Source organism: Gopherus flavomarginatus, chromosome 11 (genome assembly GCF_025201925.1).
Source record: "Gopherus flavomarginatus isolate rGopFla2 chromosome 11, rGopFla2.mat.asm, whole genome shotgun sequence".
NCBI classification, from domain to species: Eukaryota; Metazoa; Chordata; order Testudines; family Testudinidae; genus Gopherus; species Gopherus flavomarginatus.
In genome coordinates this window covers 6638754-6651261 of record NC_066627.1, presented here as the reverse complement: position 1 = coordinate 6651261, position 12508 = coordinate 6638754, and the positions used below count along the sequence as shown (strand labels likewise).

General features: G+C 41.1%; 1 protein-coding gene across 1 annotated transcript; it reads left to right on the top strand.

Annotated features, from left to right (window-relative positions):
* The first annotated feature begins 1582 nt into the window (after positions 1 to 1582).
* On the top strand, positions 1583 to 2560 carry LOC127031142 (olfactory receptor 1009-like). The gene has a single exon (XM_050917914.1). It carries the CDS (start codon positions 1583 to 1585, stop codon positions 2558 to 2560), a length of 978 nt encoding a protein of 325 aa, XP_050773871.1.
* Positions 2561 to 12508: the final 9948 nt, after the last annotated feature.

Sequence of the window (12508 nt, the reverse complement as noted above, 5' to 3'; positions counted from 1 at the left end):
AGTTTATATGAGTGCATCATAAATCAGTGGATAAAGAGCTCAGAAGCTAAGATATATCAAGAATTGATATATAAAGATATACCAAGAAGGCCACATCTGGAGTAGTCCGTCCAGTTTTGGGTCTCCCACTACAGAAAGGGTGTGGACAAATTGGAGAGAGTCCAGCGGAGGGCAACAAAAATTATCAGGGGGCTGAGGCACATGACTTACGAGAAGAGGCTGAGGGAACTGGGCATGTTTAGTCTGCAGGAGAGAAGAGTGAGGGGGGATTTGACAGAAGCCTTCAACTACTTGAAGGAGGTTCTAAAGAGGATGAAGCTCATCTCCTTCTCCGTGATGGCAGATGACAGAACAAGAAGCAATGGTCTCAAGTTTCAGTGGGGGAAGTCTAGGTTGGATATTAGGAAGCACTATTTCACTAGAACAGTGGTGAAGCACTGGAATGGGTTACCTAAGGAGGTGGTAGAATCTCCATTCTTAGAGGTTTCTAAGGCCCGGATTGAGAACGCCCTGGCTGGGATAATTTAGTTAGGGTAAGTTCTGCTTTCAGCATGGGGTTGGACTAGATGACCTCCTAAGGTCTCTTCCAATCCTAATCTTCTATTATTCTATGTGTTTAAGTGTGTAGGATAAAAAAAGGAAGAGATTTCAGAGTTATTGAGTCTGATACCTTTGCTTTAAAAGCAAGGATCCGCTAATTCTCTTTAAACTTATCTGTATTTTATTGCTCATAAAATTTTGAGAAATAAACTCTCTCTCTCCATATATTCACCTCATTCTGTCTATATATCTCTATGATTTCCCAGTTTTTCTTTTTTCTACAAGTACATCATTCTCCCTTCTGGATAAATATGACTTTTTACTTTCTTTCCTGATGCATTTTCATTTTTATTTCCTTTACATTTCTTTATTTGGGGTTGGAGTCTGATCTCAGTTGCACTTGTGTAAATCCATATGATGCTGATGTAATTCACCCTGGTGTAAATGAGATCAGGAAACAGTCCTTGATGTGTGTTTAGGTTTTTTGTTTGTTTGTTTGTTTGTTTTGGTGAGGGGGGGATGTACCCTTGGTTGAACTCTAAACATCTTTCATTTCCAATCTATTAATTTTTTTATTATGTCTTGTAGATTTGTTGATGTGACACTGATGTGATAAAGATACTTCAAAATCGGAGCTTAAAAGTCTTTATTTAGAGTTCAAAAGAGCTTATGGGACTTAGACAGGACATTTCTGTAGTTCAATACGGTTCCATGTTCTTGGTTCACCTATATTGGAAACTCAACCTCTTAACGATATGAGTCTTCCTCTGTTTATTGACAACTTTAATTGTCCAGTGGAGAGATGCAGTGGCACGAGGTTACCTACTTCAGCTTTCTGCCAGTTGAAGTGATAGAACAACCTGACTGCGTGTACTCCATCATCATATATTGGAAACTCAACATCTTAACTTCATTTTTCCAGTGGAGAGATACAGTGCTATGAGGTTACCTACTCCAGTTTCCCAGCAGTGTAACCGACAGGACAACCTGACTGTGTGTACTCCATTAATATTTACTGGTTTTGTGTTTCTAGATACATATTATGGAGAAAGCGGAAGGAAGAAATGAAACCCTGGTCGTGGAATTCATCCTCTTAGGATTTGGGAATGCCCCTGAACTTCAGCCCCTTCTCTTCCTACTGTTTCTACTGATCTACATTGTGACCATGGTCGGGAACATCCTCATCATTATGCTCGTTGTGGTTGATCAGCACCTTCACACCCCCATGTACTTCTTCCTGGGGAACTTGGCCTGCTTGGAGATCTGCTACACATCCACCATCCTGCCCAGGATGCTGGCCAGTCTCCTGACTGGGGATGGAAGCATTTCTGTTAAGTGCTGCCTAGTGCAAACATATTTCTTTGCCATCATAGCAACAATAGAAAATCTGCTGCTTGCAGCAATGTCTTATGATCGATATTTAGCAATATGCAATCCACTCCGTTATGCTGCTCTGATGAATGGTAGAGTTTGTTTCCAGCTAGTGGCGGGATCCTGGGTATATAGTTTTCTGGTCATTGGCACACTGAATTATTTCTTGTTTCCATTAACATTTTGTGGTTCCAAATACATTGACCATTTCTTTTGTGATTTTTCACCCATGATAAAACTGTCTTGTGGTGACACCCAGACTCTGCAACTGGCCACATTTACTGTCTCTACCATTGGGACACTTGTGCCTTTGCTACTGACTCTGACATCCTACATTCATATCATCATCGCCATTCTGAGAATCCCTTCCAACACAGGGAGGAAAAAGGCCTTTTCCACCTGTTCCTCTCACCTCATTGTAGTGACCATTTTATACATGAGCGTGATTACTGTCTATGTGTTTCCAACAAGCAACACTCCCAAAGTTCTAAACAAAATATTCTCTGTCTTCTACACAGTTCTGACTCCCATGATCAACCCTGTTATCTACAGCCTGAGAAACAAAGAGGTCAAACAGTCCCTGAGAAAAACTATTCTGAATCGAGTTGCTTTCAGAAACAGGCATAAAAGTTTAAAGGAAAATTTTTAGCCTATAGTAAAATAGAGATGAACTGATATAGTTTCTTAAACATGGCCATTTCATTCCTTCAGAAAAGGGTTACCCATTATTGACCATACTCTTTCTTTCTTTTTTTCTGTTACTCAGCTACTCTTTGAGCATTCATCTTTCATCACACTGGTCAGGCATGACTTGCCCTTGGTGAATCCATGTTTACTGTTCCTGATCACCTTCCTCTCTTCCAAGTGCTTCAAACTGCATTCCTTGAGGACCTGCTTCACAATTTTTCCAGGGACTGAGGTGAGGCTGACCGGTCTGTAGTTCTCCAGATTCTACTTCTTCTCTTTTTTAAAGATGTGAACTATATTTGCCTTTTCCCAGTCATCACCGTGAGTTTTCAAAGATAATGGTTAATGGATCTGCAATCACATCAGCCAATTTCTTCAGCTCCCTTGGACGCATTAGATCCACTCCCATGGACTTGTGCATGTCCAGCTGTTCTCAATAGTCCTTAACCTGTTCTTTCACCACTGAGGGCTGCTCACCTCATCCCCATACTGTGCCACCCAGTGAAGCAGTCTGGGAGCTGACCTTGTCTAGCTGTTTAGAGTCATTCTGCAGCCAGGCAGCCTAGACTTATGCCTCTCTGTTTTAGGGAGCAGCCTGCTTTGTCTCTCATTTTTTGTGTTCTTGCATCTTATGGGTCTGAATTCAGAGAAATAAAGTAATGGTACATTGCAACATTTGCCTGTATTTTCAGTCTGCCTCCTTTCCTCTTAATTTTAATATCCAATATCTGCATCATCTCCCCCCATCCTATGAATACCTTCTGCCACTGGCAGGAAAAAGGCCTTTCCCCCCTACTTCTCTCACCTCATCTTTGTTACACTATTCTATGAGACTTTGATTATCCAAAGCACTGAGAGACCTGAACAAAGCGTTCTGTCCGTTCTACACAGTCCTGACTCCCCTAGTCAATCCCATCATTTATAGACTGCGAAATACCAATGTTAAGGAGGTCCTGAGAAATTCTATGGGTAAACTGCACATGAATTCAGAGAATCCAAGTAATTTTTTTTTAAATTTATAGTAATTTAGGATAAATTCTGCTGGTTTAATGAGTCAGAGGGGTATAGATTAGTGGCTTCTGACTTCTTTGTTTTCCTCTTTTTTAATCAAGCTGTGGTGATAGAAAATGAGGATGATGGGAGTGGTTTGCTTTATGAAGATCTGTCAATACATAATAAACTACAGCATGCATATCTCCACATCTGGAACTGTCCGAGTTAGCTGAGAAAATCAGTGTGTAGCAATGAAAAACAGCTTCATTATTTCGGGTAGATTGTTTTTAAATATGGGTTTCTAAGCTAATTTCCACAGCCAAATAAAAATATAGGAACCTAAATATCATGAATCAAGGATTGAAAATTTTGGCCCAAGTTATTCTCTTTCATTCTTTCTTTCTTCTAGGAACACTTGTATCTATCACTTCAGCATAGATTCAGTATACTCATATTTTCAATTAAGGATAGGCAAAAATTCCCCTTTTCCCTCCTCCAACAGAGAGGCAACTTGAACCAGGGATCTCTGACATCCCAGCTGTGTACTCTAAGCATTAGGCTAAAAGTGACAAGGGCGTCCTGACTTGCACATCAGCCTTTTTCTGTGAGCTCACCTACCAGACTGGACCCCTCAGGTGAGTTAGTTGGAGAGACTCTGGGATGTACGTGTCCAGACTCCTGGTCTCAGGCTGCAGTGCGTCTGTCCAGAAACAGAACTCTAAGCCCGCTAAGGAATTTGACTGCAAAAAGTAGGCTGCAAGTTGAGTTTAGATGCCTATAGACTTCAGAAGCAGCTGCGTGGATGTTTAGAGAATCCCACTGAGGCAGGATTCTGGGATTTAGGCACCTATAGTGATTAGGAGCCAAAGACCATTTTTTGTATCTCGCCCCCGGCTGCTTTTGAATATCTCACTAGGTTTCTATCTGCATTTTTAGGAAAATAAATATCATTAAAATTCTGGCTCAGAGTGTTTGGAAATAAAGGATCAGGACTCTCCAGCTATGTTTGAGTCTTTTTACAGTCTCTGCTGTATCTGTTATCAGAACCAAGCTCAGTATTTCAGTGATAAAAATTCACTGTTTCAGATGAACCCCTGGTGTAACCAGTGAAAACAGAGGAGTTACACCAGGGAACAATTTGGACTTTGCTGTTGAAAACTCATTGCAACTTACCGGCAATATTTCAGAGGACATGACACAATCAATGCTGCTGTTAATTAATATCTAAATGTCCTAACTGCAAACCCTCCATTACCAATGGGATATATTAGTGAAGACACAGTTTAAAGTCCATCAAGGTGTGTTGTGTTTATATGTCAGTTATTTAAATCCCCAATTCCCCAGTTGTTGCAAACAGACTAGCTCATCGGGAGCAGTCAGCTGGGCTTTCCACTGATATGAATCCAGGTGCTTCTGCTACTGTCTAAATGCTGGTAAAACATGATGACAGTCTGATATCTTTGGCCCATTTCCTGGTGAACACACATCAAAACCATGTCTCAGTTGATCAATTCCCTGCAATTGGGTCACCTTGGTCTGTCCTGTTCTCTGCCTTTGGCTCACCACAGTGCAGTCTCCCGAGGATTTAAATTCTTAGTTTAGCTAAAGTCGTTGGGCTCAGCATAGGAGTATCTGGGTGAACTTTCATTGCCTGAGAGATAGAGGAGGTCAGACTGTCGAGCTCATGTCTCTTCTGGCCTTAATCGTGATGAAACTGTGAAAACTATGAAGCATTTCAGTTGTCAGATGTTGGCTGCATGTGTGTTCTCTCTGCATACTTCACTGACTCACTGACTGTACAGCAGGATCCAGTCGAACTGCCCAGTGACCAGACATCTGTTAGTAGTGAAGGCACCTGGTCAGGTTTATTACTGACAAAGCAAAGTCCTAAAGTTAGGCCAGCTGAAGGCTTAAAGCGATGTATCCGAACATTTATAGACTGAGACAAACAATCGGGAATAACCAACTTGTATATAACCTTATGTATTTCATGACGTGTTTGTTGCTGCCCCTTTTTTCCTCCATTCACCACCTGTCTTTGTACATTTCTTTTGATGTTTTTCAAAAAAAATGGCACTCTTCATTGCTATTGTCAAACTATGCCATTGTGTGTTAGATTGGGGTGTTGCTGTGCTGGACTGCTGGAATGTGTTTACGCATTAAGTGTGTTTTAGGAATGCTAGCAATACTGGTGCCGCATTTCAGGCAAGCATCTGTTCTTGACAGGGCTTGACTGTTGCTCATAGTATAACTTTTTCTGCCTTTGGTTCAGGCCTCAGGCTTTACACCAGACCCATTCTTCAGGCTATCTTTCTACTACAATCATGTAATTAAATTGCATTAAAAAACCTGTCAAACAAACAGACAAAGGCAATATTTGACTTGCAAAGACAAGGACTTTAGAGCCTTACTTTAAGAAGTTCCATGGGTTTCAGTGGGACTGCTCAAGAGAGAAAGAAATACTCAACATGAATAAGGAAGTTGAACTCTGTTGCTGAGTATATCAGCTGAAAGGGGAATGGAAAGTCCAGACATTCACTGAGCTGACTCCACTGTCATAGGCATATGTGTGCTAGTGTAACTACAGACATTAATCCAGGGAGCTAGAACCGTGCCTCATCTGCAATAAACCTGGCCAAAGTTTATATAAGGTCAGAAGGGGCCATGATGATCATTTAATCTGACATCCTGCACAACACAGGCCACAGAATCTCACCCTGGTAGACAGGATACTGAGATAGATGGATCTTTGGTCTGACCCAGTACAGCAGGTCACCGCTTGTGTAGGGAAAGGCCCTGGCGGGCTGGGCCAGTGTGTTTACCTGCCCAGTTCGCAGGTCCGGCCGATCATGGCTCCCACTGGCCACTGATTGCTGCTCCAGGACAATGGGGGCTATGGGAAGTGGGGTGAGCCAAGAGACTTACTGGCTGCCACTTCCAGCAGCCCCCATTGGCCTGGAGCAGCGATTCACAGCCAGTGGGAGCTGCGATCAGCCGGACTTGCAGACAGGGCAGGTAAACACACCCGCCAGGCCTGCCAGGGGCTTTTCCTACACAGGTGGCGACCCCTGTTTGAGAAACTCTGCAGTACAGCCATTCTTATGTCCTTATGTTCTAAGCAACATTTTTCATACTTTGCTTATCTATACATATGAGTTATTATGGAAATAATACTTTGGTCGCTTTGTGCATGTACTGTGAAATCAGCATTTACCAACACAAATCTAACCCTTCCCAACACAGTAGCTGAGTGTGAGACCCAATAAACTTATCCCCATGTCATTTGAACCTAAAAGTTAATCTAGTAATTTTTTTGCCTCCTCATAAAGGTAAAAAATTTCCTGACAGATTTCCTCAGAGAAATGTTTACTTCTTTGTTTCTGAAACTATATATAAGGGCATTGATCAATGGGGTTAGAACGGTGTAGAAGACAGAGAAAATGTTCTTTAAATCTGTTAGAGTGTTGATGGGTGGCACCATGTAGACAATTATCAGGGTGCCAAAGAAAGTGGTAACCACAATGAGGTGGGAGGAGCAGGTGGAAAATGCCTTTTGCTGCTCGGTGGTGGAAGGGATTCTCAGGATGGTGGTGATGATACAAACATAGGATGTCAGCGTTAATAGAAATGGGAGTAGGCCACATATGGTAGAGAATGAGAAATCAGCTAAGGTGAGTAAGTCAGTATCACTGCAGGAGAGTTTGATCAGTGGGGTGAAATCACAAAAGAAATGGTCAATTTCCTTAGGACCACAGAACACTAACTGGAAAATCAAATAGACAATGAGGCTGTTGAGGGCAAAGCCGCTTATCCAGCACCCTGTGGCCATCTGGATACTAGCCCTGGTGTTCATTATAGCTGCATAGCGCAGTGGATTACATATGGCTAAATACCGATCATAAAACATTATGGATAAGAGGAAACATTCGGTACCAGCCAGGCAACCAAAGAAGTAAAACTGCATGATGCAGCTGCTAACAGAAATGGTTCTGTCCTCAGCCCAGAGACTGGCCAGCAGCCTGGGCAGGATGGTGGAGCTGTAGCAGGTCTCCAAGCAGGACAAGTTCCCCAGGAAGAAGTACATGGGGATGTGAAGGTGCCGATCAATCACAACCAGCACAACAATGGTGAGGTTCCTAGCCATGGTCACAATGTAGATCACTAGAAACAGCAGGAAGAGAGGAAACTGCAATTTCTGGAGATCCCCAAATTCCAGAAGGATGAATTCTGTGATGAGTGTTTGATTTCACCATTCTGTGTTTGTCATGGGATGTGTCTAATCAGAAATTTAAACAAAGAAACAACAAGAAATCCAAGCATGCAATCATATATATATACACAGGCACAAAACACCATTATTACAAGAATATAACTGTGTCTGCTAAGTCAAGGTAGGAAATGTTCAAGGTCCAGCTAAGGTTCAGCCCTCTGTTTGTATGCATCATGATATGAGGACTTTATTCCTGATCACTCATCATTTTTCCAAGGGAATCTTTGTGAAATTTAGTTGTGGAGCTCTAGCAGGTTTCTAATAAGCATGTGTGAGCTGCAATTTATCAAAGGCTTATAGCTTTGCCAAATTTGGGCAGATTTTCATAAAGAAGACAAAAGTCACATTCCTGAATCAAAGCTACACCTTGCCAAATTTCAAATCCTTGAGCCACAGCCTGTGGGCACCAGAGCATCTCAACAAAAAGGTCATCAGAATATTTTAACATAGGCAAAGCAATGTGCCTTTCTCTACCCTCGTTACTGAAAATGCATAAATCATTTTGGCTGAAAATTTAAAAACAATTAAATACAGTTTGAGGTTAGACACTTGGCATTTAAAGTTTAGCAAAGTTATAAGCAAATGAAAGCATGGTCTTAATAATGGGAAGTGTTAAGTCAGAGGTAGCGCTAGCGTCCTCACCTATAGGGTCACGTACATTGATGTACATTAGAGGTAACTCAGCAATAGATAGCTCTGGATTCAGACTGGTTTTAAAAAGCTCATAACATAAAATAATTTAATAATTATGAATATGCCCTTATATGAGGAGATAACTATCTGTCTATCTATCTATCCTTTGAGAATCCCAGACTTCCTGTGCTTAATATAGCCTTACATTAATTTACTTTGGTCCTGGTGCATCTCCATTGAAATCAATGGAGTTTAACTTCTGTAAATGAACACAGTAGTTGATCACACCCACACTTCCTTCATGTCTCAGGTATCCTCACAGAGTTGATCACATCCCTGTGCTGAGCTGTGCAATAGAAATGAAGTCTGTATTCTACGAGGTGAAGGGAAATCACTGATTGTCTCACAGGGCTGGGGCCCAAAGAACTCTCACCTGGTATGATCTGAGGTAGGGTACAAGGACTTCAGTGGAGCTATGGAGACTTATCAGAGCAGAAAAGGTAACCCTTTCTCTAAACACAAAGCAACAGTCCCTTTGCTTTTCAGAAAATTTACTTTTTTTCTTTTTTTCTTTCTTTCAGTATTCCTGTACAGACAACTTAAAAACTAGATTCCCCCCAGGTTACAGTAAATATACAGCAAGGATACTGCACCTTGCTCTCTAGTCTTTCCCACAAACGTTGATGCAAGTTAAGTTTCTCGTGATTAGCATCAGGATAGCCCCATTCTTCCCAATTAATCCTCAGTGCTTTTCCACTTGTTCTGTAGCCACATCTGTGGTGCTTCCCATTCCTTCAAACTTCTGCAGTGCAATTTTCTTTGTTCCCCTTGCTTTTATCCATAATGGCTGTGCACTGAAACCACTCTTCCTTGTCTGTTGGCATTGATCTGCAAAGGGATTTATTAAATGCAGCTTTTTTCAGAACTGGTTTTTTTTTTCAAAGAAGATATTTAGTCCACTTGCTTTACTCAAAGGGAATATTTGTCTTCAACTTGTGCGTCCAGTGTGTCCTCTGGTGGCTAGTAAAAGGTAACAGCTAGCAATTATTCCTTTGAGGTCATGGATTAGTCCAGGAAAGGAGAGACGAATTAGGTGGCCCATGCTAGGAAATTCCCTATGCATCTACCAGAGGGGAAGAGAAGTGATGGGGCAGAGAAGAAGTGGGTTCACCCTGCTCATGGAGCTACGGTAATAACTACAGTTGTGTATCTATACCCCACACTCTATCACTGAATTGTCTTCTTCCTAACCAGGAGTCACATTCTATTCTATTCATGTTCTTAAAACGATGCCCTTCCCTGATTTATGTGAGCATGGGGCCTTGACAATTCATCCCTTATGGACTAAACTCATTCCTTGGCTTTAGTGAGAGGAGGCTGGTGGCACATGGCACTGAAGCTGCCAGTGCTGTCAGGTCAAACTGTGATCTGAGCCATTTTCCCAGTGTAAAATGGACAGATCCACAATGAACCTTCCCATCCTGAATCTCCATCCCTCAAGGAACAAACACCAGTGGATTTTTGCAGAGCTGGAAAATCATGTATTGCATTGAGCCACAGAGAAAATATATTCCTTAGACACTCGAGCTCCCACTTGATCCAAATTGAAGTCGAGAGATCACTTCCCACTGAAGTGCAAGCCATTGAAAATAAAATTAAGAAATGGCTTTAAAGGGAGAGAGGAGAAAGTGTTCAAGAAAGAAAGAAAGAAAAAAAGAAAAAGAATTTATTTGAATGATTCATCTCAATCTCACTCTTTTGCCTTCACAAATAATGACTTTTTAAAAAGTTTTCTTATATGTTTTGTCAGAAGCTTGGACTGGACAACAGGGGATGAATCGCTTGATGATTACCTGTTCTATTCATTCTGTCTGGAGCACCTGGCATTGGCCACTGTCAGAAGGCGTGATACTAGGCTAGATGGACCTTTGCTCTGACCCAGTATGTCCATTCTTATGTTTTTATGTAAGACTTGAACACAGATCTGTTGACTTTACTTAGAATCAAAGAAAACTTTGTGCAATAAATAGCTGTGTGACTGTAATCCCATTGGGAATTATGACCCAATTTAAAGTAATCAGAGGAGCTGAGTCTCTTCTCACACTTACACTCTGGTGTAAAAATCAAGAGTAACTCTACTGGAAAAATTGGAGCTGATTGTTTTCTCACTCACTCATTTCATGTTCTCTACACCCATGGCTAAAACAGTGTTTCTCAAAGGAGGTAAATATTTTTATTAGGCCGGGCCAAAAATGGATTTTTCATGCTGTGAGCAAACCTGAAATTTTGAAATTTGGTTTCATCCCAAAAAGCTGAAATTTCAGATTCTTATGAGATATTAAATATCTCAACAAATTTTGTTGCAAAAGTGCAAGGAACCTTACCCAAAACCAAAATATGTTCATTAATTTCCCATCGAAAATGTCAACAAAATCAACATATGGTCCCATGAACTGTTTGATTTGTCCTAACTGCATTTTCTGATCTAAAACTGTTCCAAAACTTTTAAACAGCTCTACTTTTATTATTATTATTATTATTATTATTATTATTCACAGAAAAAAAGACCAAGGGACTTGTGTGTATTCCAGTACCACATAGAGTATAGCAGATAGAGACCCATATATCTTGGTTCACTTCTGAAACAGTGCCCTGTCTGCTGGATTATACCCTTTCCTCTGAAAAACACACACCCTGCCCTCTGAACACCAATAATCCCTGGGAGTGGGTGGCACCCTGACAGTCATAATGAGAGCAGAGATTTGCCAATATCCCATGTTGCACCTCACCTAGTGGCTTGCAGTGTTGTTAATGCTCCTACTGCTGCTCCTTTTTGAAGCTCTGGTGTTAGCTGCATGAGCAGATAGTAGTGATCAGTGGACACTAATCTCAGGCTACCCTGGTGTCATTCCAAGGTCACCTATTGACTTTGAGTGATGTTTACTCACAAGTTATATTAAATGTCACATCAATTTAAATTTTAAGTTTTATGGGTGGGGTAAACATAGGAGTGCTGTTAACTTTCTATAGCACTTTATGCTCTAAAGAATGATGCCTAACTCCCTTAGTGGCTACTTCGTCTTCACAGAGGCTTACACGCTTTGTTGGTTATGTTGACTGAACTGTAAAACCCAGCAGCCCTTTTTGGCCCCTATACCAGTCAACTGACTCCTGGGACAAGGGACCCAGCTGGAACAGAGGTGCTGGAACAACTTTTATAGTGGGGTGCTGAGAGCCATTGAACCAAACTATATTGGATGGAACCACTTCAAGCCAGGGGGTGCGCTTCAGCACCCATGGCCTGGAGTGGTGGGGGTCTGACTGGAGTCAGGGGACAAAGAGACTTGGGCTGGGGCGGCACATGACTACCATGATGGGGTGAGGGGCCTAGCTGAAGATCCTCACTGGAGTGAGAAGATAGGAGCACAAAGGAGTGAGCAACAGAGTATACGATTCATATAAAGTAGAATAAAAAATAGAAAAAAGAGTACATTGATAGAAAGTGCAAATAAATATAAAATAGTAATAAATAAAATACAAAACTATTAACAGACTTAACAAGTAAAATAATAAAAACTAAAAAACATTAATAAAAAATTTGTAAAATACATAAAAAAAATAAAAAGGGAAATAAAATGAAACTTAAAATATATATATAAACAACAATAAAATAAAGCAGGATATAGAAGTAAAAGATATTTAAAAGGGTAAAAAATATAAATATTAAAAAAACACACAAAATTAAAAAAAAAAAGTAACATTTTAAAATGGAGGGCAAGAGTCCATGGGACTTGTGCTCCTATATCACAGGTGAGGAGCTTTACTGAGTGCCACCCCCTCCTGGAACTGCCTGTGCGGACCCCGCTGGGATCGGAGTTCATTGAGACTTCCAGAGCCCGGCCCCAGTGCGGTCGCTCTAGGAGGGAGACCAGAAACACCAAGGACAGACTTTCAGAATGTGCTAAACTTGAAATATGTTCTGTTTAAGTCCTTTTTAAGCAAATTCAGTGACTA

Excerpts from the sequence above, each read along its gene's own strand:
- LOC127031142 (XM_050917914.1), top strand. The coding sequence starts at position 1,583 with ATGGAGAAAGCGGAAGGAAGAAATGAAACCCTGGTCGTGGAATTCATC.